The sequence below is a fragment of the Pseudophryne corroboree genome, chromosome 2, assembly GCF_028390025.1.
Source record: "Pseudophryne corroboree isolate aPseCor3 chromosome 2, aPseCor3.hap2, whole genome shotgun sequence".
NCBI lineage: Eukaryota > Metazoa > Chordata > Amphibia > Anura > Myobatrachidae > Pseudophryne > Pseudophryne corroboree.
The window spans coordinates 1024265024-1024291372 of NC_086445.1; the positions used below are offsets into that span (position 1 = coordinate 1024265024).

General features: G+C 49.0%; 1 protein-coding gene across 3 annotated transcripts in view; it reads left to right on the plus strand.

Annotated features, from left to right (window-relative positions):
- MAEL (maelstrom spermatogenic transposon silencer) overlaps positions 1–26349 on the plus strand; it is a 137925-nt gene that overhangs the window by 67032 nt on the left and 44544 nt on the right. For all 3 annotated transcript variants that reach the window (XM_063956733.1, XM_063956732.1, XM_063956734.1), the window contains exons 3-5: positions 8083–8118; positions 20460–20526; positions 21150–21305. In XM_063956733.1, the coding sequence (XP_063812803.1) occupies positions 8083–8118; positions 20460–20526; positions 21150–21305 (259 nt within the window). The remainder of the gene's footprint in view (positions 1–8082; positions 8119–20459; positions 20527–21149; positions 21306–26349) is intronic.

Sequence of the window (26349 nt, forward strand, 5' to 3'; positions counted from 1 at the left end):
CCAGACGGCTCGGTGAGACCTATTCTAAATCTGAAATATTTGAACACTTACATACAAAGGTTCAAATCAAGATGGAGTCACTCAGAGCAGTGATAGCGAACCAGGAAGAAGGGGACTATATGGTGTCCCTGGACATCAGGGATGCTTACCTCCATGTCCCAATTTGCCCTTCTCACCAAGGGTACCTCAGGTTCGTGGTACAGAACTGTCACTATCAGTTTCAGACGCTGCCGTTTGGATTGTCCACGGCACCCCGGGTCTTTACCAAGGTAATGGCCGAAATGATGATTCTTCTTCAAAGAAAATGGACGATCTCCTGATAAGGGCAAGGTCCAGAGAACAGTTGGAGGTCGGAGTAGCACTATCTCAAGTAGTTCTACGACAGCACGAGTGGATTCTAAATATTCCAAAATCGCAGCTGTTTCCGACGACACGTCTGCTGTTCCTAGGGATGATTCTGGACACAGTCCAGAAAAGGGTGTTTCTCCCGGAGAAGAAAGCCAGGGAGTTATCCGAGCTAGTCAGGAACCTCCTAAAACCAGGAAAAGTGTCAGTGCATCATTGCACAAGGGTCCTGGGAAAAATGGTGGCTTCTTACGAAGCGATTCCATTCGGCAGATTTCACGCAAGAACTTTTCAGTGGGATCTGCTGGAAAAATGGTCCGGATCGCATCTTCAGATGCATCAGCGGATAACCCTGTCTCCAAGGACAAGGGTGTTTCTTCTGCGGTGGCTGCAGAGTGCTCATCTATTAAAGGGCCGCAGATTCGGCATTCAGGACTGGGTCCTGGTGACCATGGATGCCAGCCTGAGAGGCTGGGGAGCAGTCACACAGGGAAAACATTTCCAGGGAGTGTGATATAGTCTGGAGACTTCTCTCCACATAAAAATACTGGAGCTAAGGGCAATTTACAATGCTCTAAGCTTAGCAAGACCTCTGCTTCAAGGTCAGCCGGTATTGATCCAGTGGGACAACATCACGGCAGTCGCCCACGTAAACAGACAGGGCGGCACAAGAAGCAGGAGGGCAATGGCAGAAACTGCAAGGATTCTTCGCTGGGCGGAAAATCATGTGATAACACTGGCAGCAGTGTTCATTCCGGGAGTGGACAACTGGGAAGCAGACTTCCTCAGCAGGCACGACCTCCACCCGGGAGAGTGGGGACTTCATCGGGAAGTCTCCACATGATTGTGAACCGTTGGGAAAGACCAAAGGTGGACATGATGGCGCCCCGCCTGAACAAAAAACTGGACAGGTATTGCGCCAGGTCAAGAGACCCTCAGGCAATAGCTGTGGACGTTCTGGTAACACCGTGGGTGTACCAGTCGGTGTATGTGTTCCCTCCTCTGCTTCTCATACCCAAGGTACTGAGAATTATAAGACGTAGAGGAGTAAGAACTATACTCGTGGCTCCGGATTGGCCAAGAAGGACTTGGTACCCGGAACTTCAAGAAATGCTCACAGAGGACTCATGGCCTCTGCCGCTAAGAAGGGACTTGCTTCAGCAAGTACCATGTCTGTTCCAAGACTTACCGCGGCTACGTTTGACGGCATGGCGGTGGAACGCCGGATCCTAAGGGAAAAAGGCATTCCGGAAGAGGTCATTCCTACCCTGGTCAAAGCCAGGAAGGAGGTGACCGCACAACATTATCACCACATGTGGCGAAAATATGTTGCGTGGTGTGAGGCCAGGAAGGCCCCACGAAGAAATTTCAACTCGGTCGATTCCTGCATTTCCTGCAAACAGGAGTGTCTATGGGTCTCAAATTGGGGTCCATTAAGGTTCAAATTTCGGCCCTGTCAATTTTCTTCCAGAAAAAATTGGCTTCAGTTCCTGAAGTCCAGAAGTTTGTCAAGGGAGTATTGCATATACAACCCCCTTTTTGTGCCTCCAGTGGCACTGTGGGATCTCAACGTAGTTCTGGGATTCCTCAAATCACATTGGTTTAAACCGCTCAAATCTGTGGATTTGAAATATCTCACATGGAAAGTGACCATGCTGTTGGCCCTGGCCTCGGCCAGGCGAGTGTCAGAATTGGCGGCTTTGTCTCACAAAGCCCATATCTGATTGTCCATTCGGACAGGGCAGAGCTGCGGACTCGTCCCCAGTTTCTCCCTAAGGTGGTGTCAGCGTTTCACCTGCACCAGCTTATTGTGGTACCTGCGGCTACTAGGGACTTGGAGGACTCCAAGTTGCTAGATGTTGTCTGGGCCCTGAAAATATAGGTTTCCAGGACGGCTGGAGTCAGGAAAACTGACTTGCTGTTATCCTGTAGGCACCCAAAAAACTGGGTGCTCTTGCTTCTAAGCAGACGATTGCTAGTTGGATGTGTAGTACAATTCAGCTTGCACATTCTGTGGCAGGCCTGCCACAGCCAAAATATGTAAATGCCATTCCACAAGGAAGGTGGGCTCATCTTGGGCGGCTGCCCGAGGGGTCTCGGCTTTACAACTTTGCCGAGCTGCTACTTGCTCAGGGGCACACCCTGGCTGAGGAGGACCTGGAGTTCTCTCATTCGGTGCTGCAGAGTCATCCGCACTCTCCCGCCCGTTTGGGAGCTTTGGTATAATCCCCATGGTCCTGACGGAGTCCCCAGCATCCACTTAGGACGTCAGAGAAAATAAGAATTTACTTACCGATAATTCTATTTCTCGTAGTCCGTAGTGGATGCTGGGCGCCCATCCCAAGTGCGGATTGTCTGCAATACTTGTTCATAGTTATTGTTACAAAAGTCGGGTTATTATTGTTGTGAGCCATCTTTTCAGAGGCTCCGCTGTTATCATGCTGTTAACTGGGTTCAGATCACAGGTTGTACAGTGTGATTGGTGTGGCTGGTATGAGTCTTACCCGGGATTCAAAATCCTTCCTTATTGTGTACGCTCGTCCGGGCACAGTATCCTAACTGAGGCTTGGAGGAGGGTCATAGGGGGAGGAGCCAGTGCACACCACCTGATCCTAAAGCTTTTACTTTTGTGCCCTGTCTCCTGCGGAGCCGCTATTCCCCATGGTCCTGACGGAGTCCCCAGCATCCACTACGGACTACGAGAAATAGAATTATCGGTAAGTAAATTCTTATTTTATCATATATATTCATAAATTGTACAAATTTTGTTACCCAGCATACTATGGGATAACCATCATTTCCTGTTTGGGGGCATAAATACCCCTCATCACTACCTGGAAAGGCACCTTGAAAAAGACCAGGGAGGTCGAAACGTCGTTGGTGAAACCAGGTAGTGATTTTTTCATCAATTTTGTTTTTTTGTTTTTTCTATGGAATACCATTTTTGAAGTATGTTCAGCATGCCAGTATTGACATAAAACCGGATTATGCCAATTTTTGTCTTATTACATCTGACCTGCATGTTTTTTGTACAAATCAGAAAGTGGACACCACATAGAAAAACATTTTATTGCTGTTTTTTATGAACTTTTAATAAAAACTTTATTGGATTATCGTGGATGTTATCCTGATTTGAAAGATACCTTTATACGTGGGAACAATCCCCCTCCAAAAGTGAGTGGGGTACGTTTATTGATTAAAACTCCTTCCTTGCCTTATGACACGGTGGATACAGTATTAAAAGATACCTTTATATACCTGTCCTTACCTATCTTGATGTGAGTTTTGGTACGTCCAAAATTATCTGCGGAGTGGTGGCGAGATACTATCCCTATCTACTATCAAATTGGGTTCTGGCACTTTAGGCCTCCTTTTCTGGACACTCACAGGCTGTTTGTTTCCAGTGTTTTAAGCAATATTACCCATAGATTGCATTATCTCTTTTTTTCATGTTTGACGTCTGAAAGAGACTTTTGATACAGCGACTACCCTAAGGGACAACAGAACATGTGATGTATATCCAATTGTAAAGATTGTGTTATCGCCTTTGATCTATCCTTTCATTTATTTTTATTTGATGATTCTCGACACAGTCCGTCAGAGGGTTTTCCTTCCGCAGGACAAGATACTGTCTCTGCAGCCACTGGTAAGATTGGTTCTTCGACACCGTCGGGTGTCAGTGTATCTGTGCATTCGCCTTCTGGGAAAGATGGTAGCAGCGTTCGAAGCTCTTCCGTACGGTCGCTTCCACTCTCGACCGTTTCAGCTGTGTCTTCTACATCAGTGGTCAGGATCTCATCTGTTCCTTCATCAGCGGGTGACGCTATCTCCAAAGGCACGGTCGTCGCTGCTCTGGTGGCTCCAGTCGACACATCTGTTGGAAGGAAGACGGTTCGGTATATGGGATTGACTCTCCTCACCACGGACGCCAGTCTGCGAGGTTGGGGGGCAGTGACCCTGGAACATCGGTTTCAGGGGCGCTGGTCAATCCACGAATCCGCTCTCCCCATAAACATTCTCGAACTAAGGGCGGTGTACAATGCCCTGCTTCAGGCACATCACCTACTGAGCGGTCGAGCGGTCAGAGTTTAGTCCGACAACGCCACGACGGTAGCGTACATCAACCGTCAGGACGGCACTCGCAGCCGCGCGGCGATGAGGGAGGTCACCAACATCCTTCTCTGGGCGGAGAAGTATGCTCTGTCCTTCTCGGCAATATTCATTCCGGGAGTGGACAATAGGGAAGCCGATTATCTAAGCCGCCAGGACATGCACCCGGGAGAGTGGTCACTACATCCCCAGGTGTTTTGGCAACTGGTACGCCTGTGGGGAAAACCACAGATCGACCTCATGGCGTCCCGCCGGAACCATCAGTTGCTTCTTTATTACTCTCGGACAAGGGACCCGGCGGCGGCGGGCGTGGATGCCCTCATGGCTCCTTGGAATTTCTGGTTCGTTTACCTTTTTCCTCCTTTCCCGCTGTTTCCGAGGGTTCTGCAACGCATCAAGAGAGAAGACGCTTTGGTCCTCCTGGCGGCTCCGGATTGGCCACGCAGGGTTTGGTACTCCACCCTACACCTGTTGTCAGTGGCCGAGCCTTGGCCCCTGCCACTACGAGACGATCTTCTACAGCAGGGTCCTTTTCTTTATCCAGACTTACGCAGGCTACGTTTGACGGCGTGGCTGTTGAGAGAGCCATCTTGAAAAGGAAAGGGATTCCTCGTACAGTTATCCCTACTATGCTTCGGGCTAGAAAGTCAGTCACATCTTCTCACTACTACCGCATTTGGAAGGCTTATGTAGCCTGGTGTGAACGTCGAGAATTTTCTCCTTCCGTGTATAGCTTAGCCCGTCTTCTCCGTTTTTTGCAGGCGGGTTTTTCAGCAGGCCTAAGACTGGGTTCACTAAAGGTGCAGGTCTCTGCTCTTTCGGTTTTCTTCCAGAAAAAGTTAGCCTTGCTGCCTGAGGTTCAGACTTTCTTTCAAGGGGTTCTTCGAATACAGCCTCCCTTCCGTCCTCCGACAGCGCCATGGGACCTCAGTCTGGTCCTGTCTTTTCTGCAGCCTTCATTGTTTGAGCCCCTGGAATCAGTAGAGATAAATATCTCACCTGGAAGGTGGTTCTTCTCCTGGCGCTGGCTTCAGCTAGACGGGTGTCGGAACTTGGGGCTCTCTCTTGTAGGTCTCCTTACTTGGTGTTTCATGCGGATAGGGCCGAGCTTCGTACTCGTATGTCTTTTCTACCTAAGGTGGTGTCTGATTTTCACATCAATCAGCCGCTTGTGGTCCCGGCCCTCTCGGGGGACTCTCCGGATTCGAGATCATTGGACGTTGTCAGGGCGCTCAAGATCTATGTGGATAGGACTTCAGCTATTCGGAAGTCAGATTCATTATTTGTTCTCTACGATGCTGCTCGCCGTGGTTGGCCGGCTTCTAAGCAGACCTTGTTTCGATGGATTCGACTGACCATCAGACAAGCTTATTTGGCAGCTTCTCTGGAACCTCCATCTTCCATTTCAGCGCACTCCACGCGCTCTGTGGGACCTTCGTGGGCGGCTGCCCGTGGGGTCTCCATGACTACTTTGTCGGGCGGCTACTTGGTCGGGCCGTCATACGTTTGTCAAATTCTACAAGTTTGACACTTTTGCGGCCTCGGCATCTGTTTGGCCGAGCGGTTTTACTCTCAGCGCTCTGCCACCCGTTTTGGGAGCTCTGGGACGTCCCCATTGTAACTGCGCTCTAGTGGCCCCTAGTGAATGAAGGAGAAATCAGGATTTTGGTACTTACCGATAAATCCCTTTCTCCGATTCCACAGGGGCCACTGGACGCCCACCCAGCGCTGTTTCCTCCTTGTTTTTTGCTTAACGGTTTGCAGATCAATATATGACTGCTTGTGGAGTTCAGGTTAGCCTGTTTTTTGTTAGGTTCTGTTCCAGGTTTGGTTTGTGTTATCCTGGTTTACAGGGCGTCATTAACCTCCTCTACCTTAAGGTTTGTTTATTACAGCTCTCCTCGGGCACAGTTTTACGTAGACTGGCTTGGAGGGGAGATAGTAGGGGAGGAGCTAGCCACAGTATTAGAATTTTAAAGTGCCAGCTCCCAATTACTGCCTACTATTTCCCCATTGTAACTGCGCTCCAGTGGCCCCTGTGGAATCGGAGAAAAAGATTTATCGGTAAGTACCAAAATCCTGATTTCGGCCTTATCCATTTTCTTTCAGAAACAATTGGCTTCTCTCCCTGAGGTCCAGACATTCTTGAAAGGTGTTCTGCACACCCAACCTCCCTTTGTGCCTCCCACGGCACCTTGGGATCTCAATGTGGTGCTGCAGTTCCTCCAATTGGATTGGTTTGAACCATTACAGGAGGTAGACGTAAAATATCTTGCGTGGAAGACAGTCACAGTGTTGGCCTTGGCTTCAGCAAGACGTGTGTCGGAGCTGGGAGCTTTGTCTCACAAAAGTCCCTATTTAATTTTCCATGAGGACAGAGCTGAACTCAGAACTCGTCAGCAATTTCTTCCTAAAGTGGTGTCAGCGTTTCACATCAACCAACCTATTGTGGTTCCGGTTGTTACTGATACCTCTGCTACTTCAAAGTCTTTGGATGTTGTGAGGGCTTTGAAGGTGTATGTGAAAAGAACAGCTCGTCACAGAAAGATGGACTTGCTGTTTGTTCTTTATGATCCCTATAAGATTGGGTGTCCTGCTTCAAAGCAGACAATTGCACGCTGGATCAGACTTACTATCCAGCATGCTTATTCCACGGCAGGTTTGCTGTGTCTAAAATCTGTACAGGCCCACTCTACTAGGTCGGTGGGTTCTTCCTGGTCGGCTGCCTGGGGTGTCTCGGCTTTACAGCTCTGCCGAGCAGCTACTTGGTCAGGTTCTACAAGTTCGATATTTTGGCCTCTGAGGACCTTCGGTTACGTCAATCAGTCCTGCAGGAACCTCAGCGCTCTCCCACCCGTTTTGGGAGCTTTGGTACATCCCCATGGTACTAAATGGACCCCAGTATCTTCTAGGACGTAAGAGAAAATAGGATTTGAATTACCTACCGGTAAATCTTTTTCTCGTAGTCCGTAGAGGATACTGGGCGCCCGCCCAGTGTTTCGTTCTTCCTGTGCTGTTACTTGGTTAAGTAATGTTGGTTCAGCTGTTGCTGTTCCTGTTTCAAGTTTGGTTAGCTTGGCTTTCCTCTTGTTTTGTCTGTTTTTTTGGCATCTCGCCACTATCCTTATCTATCCTTCTCTCGAAGTACTGTATGTCCATCTCCTCGGGCAGAGTTTCCTAGACTGAGTCTGGTAGGAGGGGCATAGACGGAGGAGCCAGCCCACACTATCAAATTCTTAAAGTGCCCATGGCTCCTAGTGGACCCGTCTATACCCCATGGTACTAAATGGACTCCAGTATCCTCTACGGACTACGAGAAAAGATTTACCGGTAGGTATTTAAAATCCTATTTTATTTAAATTCCAATTGGGCTCTATTCTTACTCTACAACCACTGCAGCGGACAGCGCTGTGGCCGAGGAGGTGACCCTAAAGTCTGTGTGTGATTGCTGCAGGTCCCTTCTGTCGAAAATCAGTGGAAAATCTCAGATGTTTTTTTATGTTTAAATAAAGTAAAATTTTGATTTGATTTCGTCTATTCTTGAAGTACATTATGCTTGTGTGTATGAGCTGTAGGTGGCAGGGTTGAATGTTATTTTGTAACAGTACTGTTTGTCTATACCCACAGAGAACGTCTGTGTCGGAACGAACCTCCCGAATATGGGTGAGCAGCACTTGTTCCCATTTATCTGTTTTTGCTTTTTTCTTTCTTTATGCCCTTTCTTTTCTTTGTCTGCCTTTCTCTTCTGTCTATATTGTTTAAAGCCAGTTTTACACCATATTCCTATTACAATGGATACAAGGCCAAGGAATATTTAAATGATTTGGGTTTGATATGGGGCCGGATATAATGTGGCACGAGACGGCTGGAGCTCGTATGTTTTTTTGAAAGCGTCAATCATTTACAAGGCACAACCAGGTTGGTTTTGCTTTGTAAATGATTGGCGCCTTAAAAAAAAATGTACAAGTTCTGCCCGAATCTCACAGCTCCGGCCGTCTTGCGCTGTATTACATCCGGCCCATGGTGGGGTACTCTGTTTTGCCCGATGGCCGCAAAGTGCCCCCTATGCTAATTTTTCCTTTCGCCCATAGAGATGCACAAAATGATTATCAAAGATTATCTAAAATAATAAACAATTGCGTGCACAGCCAGGGATCACGAGGGATTAATACCCCCTCCCCTGTACGTTCCCCCTGGAACCTCTGCAATGATAGCATTCATTCTTTGTCCTGATTACCTGCTAATTATTAGCGCCATCGTCACACCTGGGTTTTAGCGCTATCGTCACACAGGTATTTTGTGATCCTCCCTTTGGCCAGAACGGGACAGCCATGTAGCAGAACTCACAGGCGTTCTCGTTGTTCATATAGGTGAAAACATGTCCTTTCCTGGTTCCCAAATTCTCCATTATTTTATAGAGCCCTGCCTCAGACTCTCTGTGAAATCCTTCTATACCAGTTTATGCAAGGCTGCTGCTGTTCTGTTACCGTTTACCCGGTTTTGTATCTTTGCTCAGTACGGCGCTGCTGGCCTTTTGTGGCCCCTTTACAAATAAAGGCTGTTAGCATGACCTTTTATGTATTTTTGGACCTCTACAAATAACGGGTTTTTCTCTGACGTCCTAGTGGATGCTGGGACTCCGTAAGGACCATGGGGAATAGCGGCTCCGCAGGAGACAGGGCACAAGAATAAAAGCTTTAGGATCAGGTGGTGTGCACTGGCTCCTCCCCCTATGACCCTCCTCCAAGCCTCAGTTAGATTTTTGTGCCCGAACGAGAAGGGTGCAGGCTAGGTGGCTCTCCTGAGCTGCTTAGAATAAAAGTATATTTTAGGTTTTTTATTTTCAGTGAGTCCTGCTGGCAACAGGCTCACTGCATCGTGGGACTAAGGGGAGAAGAAACGGACTCACCTGCGTGCAGAGTGGATCGGGTTTCTTAGGCTACTGGACATTAGCTCCAGAGGGACGATCACAGGTTCAGCCTGGATGGGTCCCGGAGCCGTGCCGCCGGCCCCCTTACAGAGCCAGAAGAGCGAAGAGGTCTGGTGAAATCGGCGGCAGAAGACGATCCTGTCTTCAGACTAAGGTAGCGCACAGCACCGCAGCTGTGCGCCATTGCTCTCAGCACACTTCACACTCCGGTCACTGAGGGTGCAGGGCGCTGGGGGGGAGCGCCCTGAGACGCAATATAACATGATATACCTTAGATTGGCTAAAGAATACATCACATATAGCTCTGGGGCTATATGGATGTATTTTAACCCCTGCCATTTTTTACAGAAAAAGCGGGAGATAAGGACGTCGTGAAGGGGCGGAGCCTATCTCCTCAGCACACAAGCGCCATTTTCCCTCACAGCTCCGCTGGAAGGACGGCTCCCTGACTCTCCCCTGCAGACTTGCTACTGAATCAGGGTAAAAAAAGAGAAGGGGGGGCACTATTGGCAGCTAAAAACTATATAAACAGCAGCTATAAGGGAATAACACTTATATAAGGTTATCCCTGTATATATATATATAGCGCTCTGGTGTGTGCTGGCAGACTCTCCCTCTGTCTCTCCAAAGGGCTTGTGGGGTCCTGTCCTCTATCAGAGCATTCCCGGTGTGTGTGCTGTGTGTCGGTACGTGTGTGTCGACATGTATGAGGAGGAAAATGATGTGGAGGCGGAGCAATTGCCTGGGTTAGTGATGTCACCCCCTAGGGAGTCGACACCTGACTGGATGATCGTATTTAAAGAATTAAGTGATAATGTCAGCACTTTGCAAAGAACGGTTGATGACATGAGACAGCCGGCAAATCAATTAGTGCCTGTCCAGGCGTCTCAGACACCGTCAGGGGCCCTAAAACGCCCGTTACCTCAGTGGGTCGACACAGACCCAGACACAGATACTGAGTCTAGTGTCGACGGTGAGGAGACAAACGTAATGTCCAGTAGGGCCACACGTTACATGATCACGGCAATGAAGGAAGCATTGAACATTTCTGACACTACAAGTACCACAAAGAAGGGTATTATGTGGGGTGTGATAAAACTACCAATGTTTCTCTGACGTCCTAGTGGATGCTGGGACTCCGTCAGGACCATGGGGATTAGCGGCTCCGCAGGAGACAGGGCACAAAAATAAAGCTTTAGGATCAGGTGGTGTGCACTGGCTCCTCCCCCTATGACCCTCCTCCAAGCCTCAGTTAGGTTTTTGTGCCCGTCCGAGCAGGGTGCAATCTAGGTGGCTCTCCTAAAGAGCTGCTTAGAAAAAGTTTTTAGGTTTTTTATTTTCAGTGAGTCCTGCTGGCAACAGGCTCACTGCATCGAGGGACTTAGGGGAGAGAAGTGAACTCACCTGCTTGCAGGATGGATTGGCTTCTTAGGCTACTGGACACCATTAGCTCCAGAGGGATCGAACACAGGCCCAGCCATGGAGTCCGGTCCCGGAGCCGCGCCGCCGACCCCCCTTGCAGATGCCGAAGATTGAAGAGGTCCAGAAACAGGCGGCAGAAGACTTTTCAGTCTTCATGAGGTAGCGCACAGCACTGCAGCTGTGCGCCATTGTTGTCAGCACACTTCACACAGCGGTCACTGAGGGTGCAGGGCGCTGGGGGGGGCGCCCTGGGCAGCAATGTATAATACCTTTTTTATGGCTAAAAATACATCACATATAGCCCTTGAGGCTATATGGATGTATTTAACCCCTGCCAGATCTCACAAACTCCGGGAGAAGAGCCCGCCGAAATAGGGGGCGGGGCTTATTCTCCTCAGCACACAGCGCCATTTTCCTGCTCAGCTCCGCTGTGAGGAAGGCTCCCAGGACTCTCCCCTGCACTGCACTACAGAAACAGGGTAAAACAGAGAGGGGGGGCACTTTTTTGGCGATATTACTATATTTAAGCTGCTATAAGGATACAACACTTATATAGGGTTGTTCCCATATATATTATAGCGCTTGGGTGTGTGCTGGCAAACTCTCCCTCTGTCTCCCCAAAGGGCTAGTGGGGTCCTGTCTTCAATAGAGCATTCCCTGTGTGTCTGCTGTGTGTCGGTACGTGTGTGTCGACATGTATGAGGACGATGTTGGTGTGGAGGCAGAGCAATTGCCGGTAATGGTGATGTCACCCCCCAGGGAGTCGACACCGGAATGGATGGCTTTGTTTATGGAATTACGTGATAATGTCAGCACATTACAAAAATCAGTTGACGACATGAGACGGCCGGCAAACCAGTTAGTACCTGCCCAGGCGTCTCAGACACCGTCAGGGGCTGTAAAACGCCCTTTACCTCAGTCGGTCGACACAGACCCAGACACGGACACTGAATCTAGTGTCGACGGTGAAGAAACAAACGTATTTTCCAGTAGGGCCACACGTTATATGATCACGGCAATGAAGGAGACTTTACATATCTCTGATACTGCAAGTACCACAAAAAGGGGTATTATGTGGGGTGTGAAAAAACTACCTGTAGTTTTTCCTGAATCAGAGGAATTGAATGATGTATGTGATGAAGCGTGGGTTAACCCAGATAGAAAAGTGCTAATTTCAAAAAAGTTATTGGCATTATACCCTTTCCCGCCAGAGGTTAGGGCGCGCTGGGAAACACCCCCTAGGGTGGATAAGGCGCTCACACGCTTATCAAAACAAGTGGCGTTACCGTCTCCTGATACGGCCGCCCTCAAGGATCCAGCTGATAGGAGGCTGGAAACTACCCTAAAAAGTATATACACACATACTGGTGTTATACTGCGACCAGCCATCGCCTCAGCCTGGATGTGCAGTGCTGGGGTGGTCTGGTCGGATTCCCTGACTGAAAATATTGATACCCTGGATAGGGACAGTATTTTATTGACTTTAGAGCAATTAAAGGATGCTTTTCTTTATATGCGAGATGCTCAGAGGGATATTTGCACTCTGGCATCGAGAGTAAGTGCGATGTCCATATCTGCCAGAAGAAGTTTATGGACGCGACAGTGGTCAGGTGATGCGGATTCCAAACGGCATATGGAAGTATTGCCGTATAAAGGGGAGGAATTATTTGGCGTCGGTCTATCGAATCTGGTGGCCACGGCAACTGACGGAAAATCCACCTTTTTACCTCAGACCCCCTCCCAACAGAAAAAGACACCGTCTTTTCAGCCGCAGTCCTTTCGGTCCTATAAGAACAAGCGGGCAAAAGGACAGTCATATCTGCCCCGAGGCAGAGGAAAGGGTAAGAGAGGGCAGCAAGCAGCTCCTTCCCAGGAACAGAAGCCCGCCCCGGGTTCTGCAAAGCCCTCAGCATGACGCTGGGGCTTTACAAGCGGACTCAGGAGCGGTGGGGGGTCGACTCAAGAATTTCAGCGCGCAGTGGGCTTGCTCACAGGTGGACCCCTGGATCCTGCAGGTAGTATCTCAGGGTTACAGGTTGGAATTCGAGAAGTCTCCCCCTCGCCGGTTCCTAAAGTCTGCTTTGCCAACGTCTCCCTCAGACAGGGCGACGGTATTAGAAGCCATTCACAAGCTGTTTTCTCAGCAGGTGATAGTCAAGGTACCCCTCCTACAACAGGGAAAGAGGTATTACTCCACACTATTTGTGGTACCGAAGCCGGACGGCTCGGTAAGACCTATTCTAAATCTGAAATCTTTGAACCTGTACATACAAAAATTCAAGTTCAAGATGGAGTCACTCAGAGCAGTGATAGCGAATCTGGAAGAAGGGGACTTTATGGTGTCCCTGGACATAAAAGATGCTTACCTGCATGTCCCAATTTGCCCTTCACATCAAGGGTACCTCAGGTTCGTGGTGCAAAACTGTCATTATCCGTTTCAGACGCTGCCGTTTGGATTGTCCACGGCACCTCGGGTCTTTACCAAGGTAATGGCCGAAATGATGATTCTTCTGCGAAGAAGAGGCGTATTAATTATCCCTTACTTGGACGATCTCCTGATAAGGGCAAGGTCCAGAGAACAGCTGGAGGACGGAGTAGCACTAACCCAAGTAGTGCTGCAACAACACGGGTGGATTCTGAATTTTCCAAAATCTCAGTTGACCCCGACAACACGTCTGCTGTTCCTGAGAATGATTCTGGACACGGTTCAGAAAAAGGTGTTTCTTCCGGAGGAGAAAGCCAAGGAGTTATCCGAACTTGTCAGGAACCTCCTAAAACCAGGAAAAGTGTCTGTGCATCAATGCACAAGAGTCCTGGGAAAGATGGTGGCTTCTTACGAAGCGATTCCATTCGGCAGATTCCACGCACGAACTTTTCAGTGGGATCTGCTGGACAAATGGTCCGGATCGCATCTGCAGATGCATCAGCGGATAACCTTATCGCCACGGACAAGGGTGTCTCTTCTGTGGTGGTTGCAGAGTGCTCATCTGTTAGAGGGCCGCAGATTCGGCATACAGGACTGGGTCCTGGTGACCACGGATGCAAGTCTGAGAGGCTGGGGAGCAGTCACACAGGGAAGAAACTTCCAGGGAGTATGGTCAAACCTGGAGATGTCTCTTCACATAAATATACTGGAGCTAAGAGCGATTTACAATGCTCTAAGCCTGGCAAAACCCCTGCTTCAGGGTCAGCCGGTGTTGATCCAGTCGGACAACATCACGGCAGTCGCCCACGTAAACAGACAGGGCGGCACAAGAAGCAGGAGAGCAATGGCAGAAGCTGCAAGGATTCTTCGCTGGGCGGAAGATCATGTGATAGCACTGTCAGCAGTGTTCATTCCGGGAGTGGACAACTGGGAAGCAGACTTCCTCAGCAGACACGATCTACACCCGGGAGAGTGGGGACTTCATCCAGAAGTTTTCCACATGATTGTGAACCGTTGGGAAAAACCAAAGGTGGATATGATGGCGTCTCGCCTCAACAAAAAACTGGACAGGTATTGCGCCAGGTCAAGAGACCCTCAGGCAATAGCTGTGGACGCTCTGGTACACCGTGGGTGTTCCAGTCAGTGTATGTGTTTCCTCCTCTGCCTCTCATACCAAAAGTACTGAGAATTATACGGCAAAGGGGAGTAAGAACGATACTCGTGGCTCCGGATTGGCCAAGAAGAACTTGGTACCCGGAACTTCAGGAGATGCTCACGGAAGATCCGTGGCCTCTACCTCTAAGACGGGACCTGCTTCAGCAGGGACCGTGTCTATTCCAAGACTTACCGCGGCTGCGTTTGACGGCATGGCGGTTGAACGCCGAATTCTAAGGGAAAAAGGCATTCCGGAAGAGGTCATTCCTACACTGGTAAAAGCCAGGAAGGAGGTGACTGCACAACATTATCACCGCATTTGGAGAAAATATGTTGCGTGGTGTGAGGCCAGGAAGGCCCCCACGGAGGAATTTCAACTGGGTCGATTCCTACATTTCCTGCAAACAGGATTGTCTATGGGCCTCAAATTGGGGTCCATTAAGGTTCAAATTTCGGCCCTGTTTTCTTCCAGAAAGTATTGGCTTCAGTTCATGAAGTCCAGACTTTTGTGAAAGGAGTACTACATATACAGCCCCCGGTTGTGCCCCCAGTGGCTCCGTGGGACCTTAATGTAGTTTTGGATTTTCTCAAATCACATTGGTTTGAGCCACTCAAATCGGTAGATTTGAAATATCTTACGTGGAAAGTAACCATGCTACTGGCCCTGGCTTCGGCCAGGAGAGTATCAGAATTGGCGGCTTTATCGTATAAAAGCCCATATCTGATTTTCCATTCGGACAGGGCAGAACTGCGTACGCGTCCTCCGTTTCTGCCTAAGGTGGTGTCAGCGTTTCACCTGAACCAGCCTATTGTGGTGCCTGCGGCTACTAGCGATTTGGAGGATTCCAAGTTGCTGGACGTTGTCCGGGCATTGAAAATATATATTTCAAGGACGGCTGGAGTCAGAAAATCTGACTCGCTGTTTATACTGTATGCACCCAACAAGCTGGGTGCTCCTGCTTCTAAGCAGACGATTGCTCGTTGGATTTGTAGCACAATTCAACTTGCACATTCTGTGGCAGGCCTGCCACAGCCTAAATCTGTCAAGGCCCATTCCACAAGGAAGGTGGGCTCATCCTGGGCGGCTGCCCGAGGGGTCTCGGCATTACAACTCTGCCGAGCAGCTACGTGGTCGGGGGAGAACACGTTTGTAAAATTCTACAAATTTGATACCCTGGCTAAACAGGACCTGGAGTTCTCTCATTCGGTGCTGCAGAGTCATCCGCACTCTCCCGCCCGTTTGGGAGCTTTGGTATAATCCCCATGGTCCTGACGGAGTCCCAGCATCCACTAGGACGTCAGAGAAAATAAGATTTTACTTACCGATAAATCTATTTCTCGTAGTCCGTAGTGGATGCTGGGCGCCCATCCCAAGTGCGGATTGTCTGCAATACTTGTACATAGTTATTGTTACAAAAAAAATCGGGTTGTTGTGAGCCGTCTGTTCAGAGGCTTCTACCTTTATCATACTGTTAACTGGGTTCAGATCACAGGTTGTACGGTGTGATTGGTGTGGCTGGTATGAGTCTTACCCGGGATTCAAGATCCTTCCTTATTGTGTACGCTCGTCCGGGCACAGTATCCTAACTGAGGCTTGGAGGAGGGTCATAGGGGGAGGAGCCAGTGCACACCACCTGATCCTAAAGCTTTATTTATGTGCCCTGTCTCCTGCGGAGCCGCTAATCCCCATGGTCCTGACGGAGTCCCAGCATCCACTACGGACTACGAGAAATAGATTTATCGGTAAGTAAAATCTTATTTTTTCCCTGAGTCAGATGAGTTAAATGAGGTGTGTGATAAAGCGTGGGTTTCCCCCGACAAAAAACTGCTAATTTCTAAAAAATTATTGGCACTATATCCTTTCCCGTTAGAGGTTAGGACACGTTGGGAAACACCCCCTAGGGTAGATAAGGCGCTCACACGTTTATCTAAACAAGTAGCGTTACCGTCTCCTGATACGGCCACCCTCAAAGAACCAGCAGATAGAAGGCTGGAAAATATTCTTAAAAGTATATACACACATACTGGTGTTATACTGCGACCAGCAATCGCTTCAGCCTGGATGTGCAGTGCTGGCGTCGCGTGGTCGGATTCCCTGACTGAAAATATTGATACCCTGGATAGGGACAATATACTGTTAACTATAGAGCATTTGAAGGATGCATTACTATATATGCGTGATGCACAGAGGGATATTTGCACCCTGGCATCAAGAGTAAGTGCTATGTCCATTTCTGCCAGAAGAGCGTTATGAACGCGACAGTGGTCAGGCGATGCGGATTCCAAACGACATATGGAAGTATTGCCGTATAAAGGGGAGGAGTTATTTGGGGCTGGTCTATCGGACCTGGTGGCCACGGCAACGGCTGGAAAATCCACCTTTTTAACCCCAGGTCACTTCACATCAGCAGAAAAAGACACCGTCTTTTCAAACTCAGTCCTTTCGTTCCCATAAGTACAAGCGAGCTAAAGGCCATTCCTTCCTGCCCCGGGGCAGAGGAAGGGGAAAAAGACTGCACCATGCAGCCGCTTCCCAGGAGCAGAAGCCCTCCCCTGCTTCTGCCAAGTCTTCAGCATGACGCTGGGGCTTTACAAGCAGACTCAGACATGGTGGGGGCCCTGGATTCTACAGGTGGTATCGCAGGGGTACAAACTGGAATTCGAGGCGTTTCCCCCTCGCCGGTTCCTGAAGTCTGCTCTACCAAAGTCTCCCTCCGACAGGGAGGCAGTTTTGGAAGCCATTCACAAGCTGTATTCCCAGCAGGTGATAATCAAGGTACCCCTCCTACAACAGGGAAAGGGGTATTATTCCACGCTGTTTGTGGTACCGAAGCCGGACGGCTCGGTGAGACCAATTTTAAATCTAAAATCCCTGAACACTTACATAAAGAGGTTCAAATTCAAGATGGAATCACTCAGAGCGGTGATGGCAAACCTGGAAGAAGGGGACTATATGGTGTCTCTGGACATCAAGGATGCTTATCTCCACGTCCCAATCTACCCGTCTCACCAAGGGTACCTCAGGTTTGTAGTACAAAACTGTCATTATCAGTTTCAGACGCTGCCGTTTGGGTTGTCCACGGCACCTCGGGTCTTTACCAAGGTAATGGCCGAAATGATGATTCTTCTTCGAAGAAAAGGCATCTTAATTATCCCTTACTTGGACGATCTCCTGATAAGGGCAAGGTCCAGGGAACAGTTAGAAGTCGGACTAGCACTATCTCAGGTAGTGTTACGTCAGCACGGGTGGATCCTAAATATTTCAAAATTGCAGCTGATTCCAACGACACGTCTACTGTTCCTAGGAATGATTCTGGACACAGTCCAGAAAAAGGTGTTTCTCCCGGAGGAGAAGGCCAGGGAGTTATCCGAGCTAGTCAGGAACCTCCTAAAACCAGGCCAGGTATCAGTGCACGAGGGTCCTGGGAAAAATGGTGGCTTCTTACGAAGCGATTCCATTCGGAAGATTCCATGCAAGAACGTTTCAGTGGGATCTACTGGACAAATGGTCCGGATCGCATCTTCAGATGCATCAGCGGATAACCCTGTCGACAAGGACAAGGGTGTCTCTTCTGTGGTGGCTGCAGAGTGCTCATCTACTAGAGGGCCGCAGATTTGGCATTCAGGATTGGGTCCTGGTGACCACGGACGCCAGCCTGAGAGGCTGGGGGGCAGTCACACAGGGAAAAAATTTCCGGGGCTTGTGGTCAAGCATGGAAACATCTCTTCATATAAACATTCTGGAACTAAGGGCCATTTACAATGCCCTAAGTCAAGCGAAACCCCTGCTTCAGGGTCAGGCGGTATTGATCCAATCGGACAACATCACGTCAGTCGCCCACGTAAACAGACAGGGCGGCACGAGAAGCAGGAGGGCAATGGCAGAAGCTGCAAGGATTCTTCGCTGGGCGGAAAATCATGTGATAGCTCTGTCAGCAGTGTTCATTCCGGGAGTGGACAACTGGGAAGCAGACTTCCTCAGCAGACACGACCTTCACCCGGGAGAGTGGGGACTTCACCCAGAAGTCTTCCACCTGATTGTAAACCGTTGGGAAAAACCAAAGGTGGACATGATGGCGTCACGTCTAAACAAAAAACTAGACAGATATTGCGCCAGGTCAAGGGACCCTCAGGCAATAGCGGTGGACGCTCTGGTGACACCGTGGGTGTACCAGTCAGTGTATGTGTTCCCTCCTCTGCCTCTCATACCAAAAGTACTGAGAATCATAAGAAGGAGAGGAGTAAGAACGATACTCGTGGTTCCGGATTGGCCAAGAAGGACTTGGTACCCGGAACTTCAAGAGATGCTCACGGAAGACCCGTGGCCTCTACCTCTAAGAAAGGACCTGCTCCAACAGGGGCCTTGTCTGTTCCAAGACTTACCGCGGCTGCGTTTGACGGCATGGCGGTTGAACGCCGGATCCTGAAGGAAAAAGGCATTCCAGATGAAGTCATCCCTACCCTGGTCAAAGCCAGGAAGGATGTAACCGCAAAACATTATCACCGCATTTGGCGAAAATATGTTGCGTGGTGTGAGGCCAAGAAGGCCCCTACAGAGGAATTTCAACTGGGTCGTTTCCTCCATTTCCTGCAAACAGGACTGTCTATGGGCCTAAAACTAGGGTCCATTAAGGTTCAAATTTCGGCCCTGTCGATTTTCTTCCAGAAAGAACTGGCTTCAGTACCTGAAGTTCAGACATTTGTAAAAGGGGTACTGCATATACAACCTCCTTTTGTGCCTCCAGTGGCACCTTGGGATCTCAATGTTGTTTTGAGGTTCCTTAAGTCACATTGGTTTGAACCACTCACCACTGTGGACTTAAAATATCTCACATGGACGGTGACGATGCTGTTAGCCCTGGCTTCAGCCAGGCGTGTGTCAGAATTGGCGGCTTTATCATATAAAAGCCCTTACTTAATTTTTCATTCTGACAGGGCAGAATTGAGGACTCGTCCTCAATTTCTCCCTAAGGTGGTTTCTGCCTTTCACATGAACCAACCTATTGTGGTGCCTGCGGCTACTAGGGACTTGGAGGACTCCAAGTTACTTGACGTTGTCAGGGCCCTGAAAATATATGTTTCCAGGACGGCGGGAGTCAGAAAGTCTGACTCGCTGTTTATCCTGTATGCACCCAACAAGCTGGGTGCTCCTGCTTCTAAGCAGACTATTGCTCGTTGGATTTGTAGTACAATTCAGCTTGCACATTCTGTGGCAGGCCTGCCACAGCCAAAATCTGTGAAAGCCCATTCCACAAGGAAAGTGGGCTCATCTTGGGCGGCTGCCCGAGGGGTCTCGGCTTTACAACTTTGCCGAGCAGCTACTTGGTCAGGGGCAAACACGTTTGCTAAATTCTACAAATTTGATACCCTGGCTGAGGAGGACCTGGAGTTCTCTCATTCGGTGCTGCAGAGTCATCCGCACTCTCCCGCCCGTTTGGGAGCTTTGGTATAATCCCCATGGTCCTTATGGAGTCCCAGCATCCACTAGGACGTCAGAGAAAATAAGATTTTACTTACCGATAAATCTATTTCTCGTAGTCCGTAGTGGATGCTGGGCGCCCATCCCAAGTGCGGATTGTCTGCAATACTTGTACATAGTTATTGTTAACTAAATCGGGTTATTGTTGTTGTGAGCCATCTTTTCAGAGGCTCCTTCGTTGTTATCATACTGTTAACTGGGTTCAGATCACAAGTTGTACAGTGTGATTGGTGTGGCTGGTATGAGTCTTACCCGGGATTCAATATCCTTCCTTATTATGTACGCTCGTCCGGGCACAGTATCCTAACTGAGGCTTGGAGGAGGGTCATAGGGGGAGGAGCCAGTGCACACCACCTGATCCTAAAGCTTTTATTCTTGTGCCCTGTCTCCTGCGGAGCCGCTATTCCCCATGGTCCTTACGGAGTCCCAGCATCCACTACGGACTACGAGAAATAGATTTATCGGTAAGTAAAATCTTATTTTTTTATAGACCCACAGCTACCAAATGCGTTTTAATGCCTTTCAGTATAAAACAACAGTTTGTGCAAAGGTTGCAAAATTAATTTGCTAATCACATGAATAAAATTTTAAAGGCGCAGCAGAAAGAACAGCCCAGAGGAGGGTCTCAGCATCAGGAGCCGTCACAGAAGCAGAGCAGCGGTATGTCTGTGTTCACACTTCCTCTAGGTGGCGCTACAGTCTGGTTATGAATCGTGTGTAACTAGTAATAGCCCAAAATCTGCATAAGAGGTATGGGGTGATGTAGCCTCTATATAGATGTATAAAGAAAACATACATGTGTGCAAAATTGTGTAATTAACTAAAACAGTCCTCCAAACCCTAGCCACTCAGCTTTCCCTCACTGGCAGGCTGTGATAGGCTTGCATGCCTTGTATAATAAGTTATGCAAACGCAGCTGCGCTAAACATTTTGTTTCGCATCCAGTTCTCTTGCTCCCCACATCCTGCAGTTCTTGAGCGAGTTTTGGCGCGCAAAGACTTTGTTGAAACTTTAGATGCAAAATTCACGGTTATCTCGTGAAAGAAACTGAGCTTGTTACGTCAGATTAAATATCTGGCTTGAGGGGGTCTTTGTACTAAGCCTTGGAGAAAGATAAAGTACAAACCAAAAGGCAGTTAGAAACTGATTGGCTGGCACTTTATCTGAGTCCTCTTTGTCTTTTCCAAGGCTTAGTACATATGACCCACATAAAACGTAATCGTGGAGATCTAAAAACTACAACTGAAATACCCTGATGTAACTCGCTGCCACTTGTTTCGTAGAGTTGGAAAGCAAAGTGATTTACATCATTAACGTGTTCAGCCACGGAGACATGCCCAACCTGTGTCCTCAGCCATTCGTCCCCTGTGAGATTGGCTGTGTGCGCTACTCGCTGCTGACGGGCGTAATGGGTTCTTTCCACGACTTCATTGACCCAGGTGAGAGGCTGCTTTGGTGGCCTACCTATTACTCTTCCCGTGCGGTGGGTGAATGGTTTTTGTTTCTGTGGGAAATGTACGCAACTTGAATGTGGGAACAGACCTGCGCCGTTTGTCTGCTTCCAAACTTGGTTTGATCACACTTGTAAAGTCCTCCACCTGATCCATTATAGTCTGTGGAGTTAGAAGTTCCCACAGGGAGAGGAGTGTTGTCACTGTATAAATCGAGGGAAGAGTTTAGAACTAGGAAGTGCGTTCAGATTCCATCTATCACCTTTCATGAAGTCAGGGCTATTCTTCAGACTGAGCCCTCTGTGCAGCCTAAGGTAGTCCCAAACGTTGTCGTATTCTATCAGGATAGAGGGGTCCCTGTAGTGATAACGTGGAGAGAGCTAAAGTACCAGCCAATCAGCTCCTAACTGCCATGTTACAGGCTGTTTGATAAATGACAGCTAGGAGCTGGTTGGTTGGTAGTTTCTCTCTTCACTTTATCTCTCTCCATGGCAGAGTCACTCCAGCTGCGTGGTGGTGGGTAATAGAGGGTTCCTTCCTCTTGGATGTTCCCCGGTCTGTGAGGAACTACCGTATGTTTAGAATTTTTTAAAATTTTACAAAAGGAAAATTGTATTTGACTTGTGTTCATTTCTGTTCTGTTCTGTCCTGGGGAAGGGGGGGCGGGGTGGGGGGTTGGCTTTTGTTATACCCCTTTCAGACCGCCAGCAGTATCCTGGGTTATTGCACGGGAACACACAGCAACCCGGGATATTTTGCAGTGTGAGAGCACCCTGTTTGAAATAATCTGGGTCCAGCGACTCTGGTAGTGACCAGAGTTGAACACTGCTTCAACTCCGGGTTGCGGTATAGCGTGGTAATACCCGTCGATGGGACCCGTTCCCACTATAGGAAGAGATAATGTCCTCTACAAGTGCAGCCTCAGCACGTGACGCGGTGACTTCATCGGCTTGGCAATAAGCTGGGTCTGAGCCACAAATCTGAAAGGGGTCTCAGCCAGGTCGCATCCGGGATCTACCCGTGTACAGGTCCTGGGTGCGAACCTGCATCAGCGGTGTGAGCGGTTTTACTAATTAATTGGAGTCTCCTGATGGTACGGGGGGATGTATAAGGGAACAAGTCTGGAATTCGTGTAGGTTCATATTCTGTGCACAATTCCCCGATGGGACTAAGGACTCAAAGGTTGCAGTCTCCCTCAATGGAAAGGATTTAACATGGGCATAACAATTATGTTATTAAATAAAAATAAAGTCTCAATTCCTGAGTATCTTAATACATTCCATAAGTACATTGAAAATAATTCTGATTGATCCACAGTGTTGATTCACATCCTGGCAATTACAATTATTGTTGTACAGTGTACACAGAAGACAGCTCGTATTACTGCTTTGTCTTTCTGCAGTCTTCCTCTGGGTGGCAGTGTTCTGTTGAAGTGTATGGAAACAAGTTCTCTTCCTATACATTGTGAGCAGGACCCTCTTGCCACTTTATCTTTAATACGTGAGCCCAAACATACCAGGTTCTCATTTGCTGGTCCCAGGGCAGGTCTGCCGCTACAGACGCTAGGTTTAAAGTGACAATACATTTTATAACGAAACCCACTTGGTTTTGCCTTTTTAAAATGAATTGCTAATTTCTCTGACGTCCTAGTGGATGCTGGGACTCCGTCAGGACCATGGGGATTAGCGGCTCCGCAGGAGACAGGGCACAAAAATAAAAGCTTTAGGACTAGGTGGTGTGCACTGGCTCCTCCCCCTATGACCCTCCTCCAAGCCTCAGTTAGGTTTTTGTGCCCGTCCGAGCAGGGTGCAATCTAGGTGGCTCTCCTAAAGAGCTGCTTAGAAAAAGTTATTAGGTTTTTTATTTTCAGTGAGTCCTGCTGGCAACAGGCTCACTGCAACGAGGGACTTAGGGGAGAAGAAGTGAACTCACCTGCGTGCAGGATGGATTGGCTTCTTAGGCTACTGGACACCATTAGCTCCAGAGGGATCGAACACAGGCCCAGCCATGGAGTCCGGTCCCGGAGCCGCGCCGCCGACCCCCTTGCAGATGCCGAAAAGTGAAGAGGTCCAGAAACCGGCGGCAGAAGACTTTTCAGTCTTCATGAGGTAGCGCACAGCACTGCAGCTGTGCGCCATTGTTGTCAGCACACTTCACACCAGCGGTCACTGAGGGTGCAGGGCGCTGGGGGGGGGGCGCCCTGGGCAGCAATGATAATACCTTGTTCTGGCTAAAAATACATCACATATAGCCCCTGGGGCTATATGGATGTATTTAACCCCTGCCAGGTCTCACAAACACCGGGAGAAGAGCCCGCCGAAATAGGGGGCGGGGCCTATCTCCTCAGCACACAGCGCCATTTTCCTGCACAGCTCCGCTGTGAGGAAGGCTCCCAGGACTCTCCCCTGCACTGCACTACAGAAACAGGGTAAAAAAACAGAGAGGGGGGGCACTTTTTTGGCGATATTGATATATTAAGCTGCTATAAAGGAAACAACACTTCTGTAGGGTTGTTCCTATATATTTATAGCGCTTGGGTGTGTGCTGGCAAACTCTCCCTCTGTCTCCCCAAAGGGCTAGTGGGGTCCTGTCTTCGATAAGAGCATTCCCTGTGTGTCTGCTGTGTGTCGGTACGTGTGTGTCGACATGTATGAGGACGATGTTGGTGTGTAGGCGGAGCAATTGCCGGTAATGGTGATGTCACCCCCTAGGGAGTCGACACCGGAATGGATGGCTTTGTTTATGGAATTACGTGATAATGTCAGCACGTTACAAAAATCAGTTGACGACATGAGACGGCCGGCAAACCAGTTAGTACCTGTCCAGGCGTCTCAGACACCGTCAGGGGCTGTAAAACGCCCTTTACCTCAGTCGGTCGACACAGACCCAGACACGGACACCGAATCTAGTGTCGACGGTGAAGAAACAAACGTATTTTCCAGTAGGGCCACACGTTATATGATCACGGCAATGAAGGAGGCTTTGCATATCTCTGATACTGCAAGTACCACAAAAAGGGGTATTATGTGGGGTCTGAAAAAACTACCTGTAGTTTTTCCTGAATCAGAGGAATTAATGAAGTGTGTGATGAAGCGTGGGTTAACCCCGATAGAAAACTGCTAATTTCAAAGAAGTTATTGGCATTATATCCTTTCCCGCCAGAGGTTAGGGCGCGCTGGGAAACACCCCCTAGGGTGGATAAGGCACTCACACGCTTATCAAAACAAGTGGCGTTACCGTCTCCTGAAACGGCCGCCCTCAAGGATCCAGCTGATAGGAGGCTGGAAACTACCCTGAAAAGTATATACACTCATACTGGTGTTATACTGCGACCAGCCATCGCCTCTGCATGGATGTGCAGTGCTGGGGTGGTTTGGTCGGATTCCCTGACTGAAAATATTGATACCCTGGATAGGGACAGTATTTTATTGACTATAGAGCAATTAAAGGATGCTTTTCTTTATATGCGAGATGCTCAGAGGGATATTTGCACTCTGGCATCGAGAGTAAGTGCGATGTCCATATCTGCCAGAAGAAGTTTATGGACGCGACAGTGGTCAGGTGATGCGGATTCCAAACGGCATATGGAAGTATTGCCGTATAAAGGGGAGGAATTATTTGGGGTCGGTCTATCGGATTTGGTGGCCACGGCAACAGCCGGGAAATCCACCTTTTTACCTCGGGTCCCCTCCCAACAGAAAAAGACACCGTCTTTTCAGCCGCAGTCCTTTCGTTCCTATAAGAACAAGCGGGCAAAAGGACAGTCATATCTGCCCCGAGGCAAAGGAAAGGGTAAGAGAGTGCACCAAGCAGCTCCCTCCCAGGAGCAGAAGCCCTCCCCGGCTTCTGCAAAGCCCTCAGCATGACGTTGGGCCTTTACAAGCGGACTCAGGGGCGGTGGGGGGTCGACTCAAGAATTTCAGCGCACAGTGGGCTCACTCACAGGTGGACCCCTGGATCCTGCAGGTAGTATCTCAGGGTTACAGGTTGGAATTCGAGAAGTCTCCCCCTCGCCGGTTCCTAAAGTCTGCTCTGCCAACGTCTCCCTCAGACAGGGCGACGGTATTGGAAGCCATTCACAAGCTGTATTCTCAGCAGGTGATAGTCAAGGTACCCCTCCTACAACAGGGAAAGGGGTATTATTCCACACTATTTGTGGTACCGAAGCCGGACGGCTCGGTAAGACCTATTCTAAATCTGAAATCTTTGAACCTGTACATACAAAAATTCAAGTTCAAGATGGAGTCACTCAGAGCAGTGATAGCGAATCTGGAAGAAGGGGACTTTATGGTGTCCCTGGACATCAAGGATGCTTACCTGCATGTCCCAATTTGCCCTTCACATCAAGGGTACCTCAGGTTCGTGGTGCAAAACTGTCATTATCCGTTTCAGACGCTGCCGTTTGGATTGTCCACGGCACCTCGGGTCTTTACCAAGGTAATGGCCGAAATGATGTTTCTTCTGCGAAGAAAAGGCGTATTAATTATCCCTTACTTGGACGATCTCCTGATAAGGGCAAGGTCCAGAGAACAGCTGGGGGACGTAGTAGCACTAACCCAAGTAGTGCTGCAACAGCACGGGTGGATTCTGAATTTTCCAAAATCTCAATTGACCCCGACGACACGTCTGCTGTTCCTGGGAATGATTCTGGACACGGTTCAGAAAAAGGTGTTTCTTCCGGAGGAGAAAGCCAGGGAGTTATCCGAACTTGTCAGGAACCTCCTAAAACCAGGAAAAGTGTCTGTGCATCAATGCACAAGAGTCCTGGGAAAAATGGTGGCTTCTTACGAAGCGATTCCATTCGGCAGATTCCACGCACGAACTTTTCAGTGGGATCTGCTGGACAAATGGTCCGGATCGCATCTGCAGATGCATCAGCGGATAACTTTGTCTCCACGGACAAGGGTGTCTCTTCTGTGGTGGTTGCAGAGTGCTCATCTGTTAGAGGGCCGCAGATTCGGCATACAGGACTGGGTCCTGGTGACCACGGATGCCAGTCTGAGAGGCTGGGGAGCGGTCACACAGGGAAGAA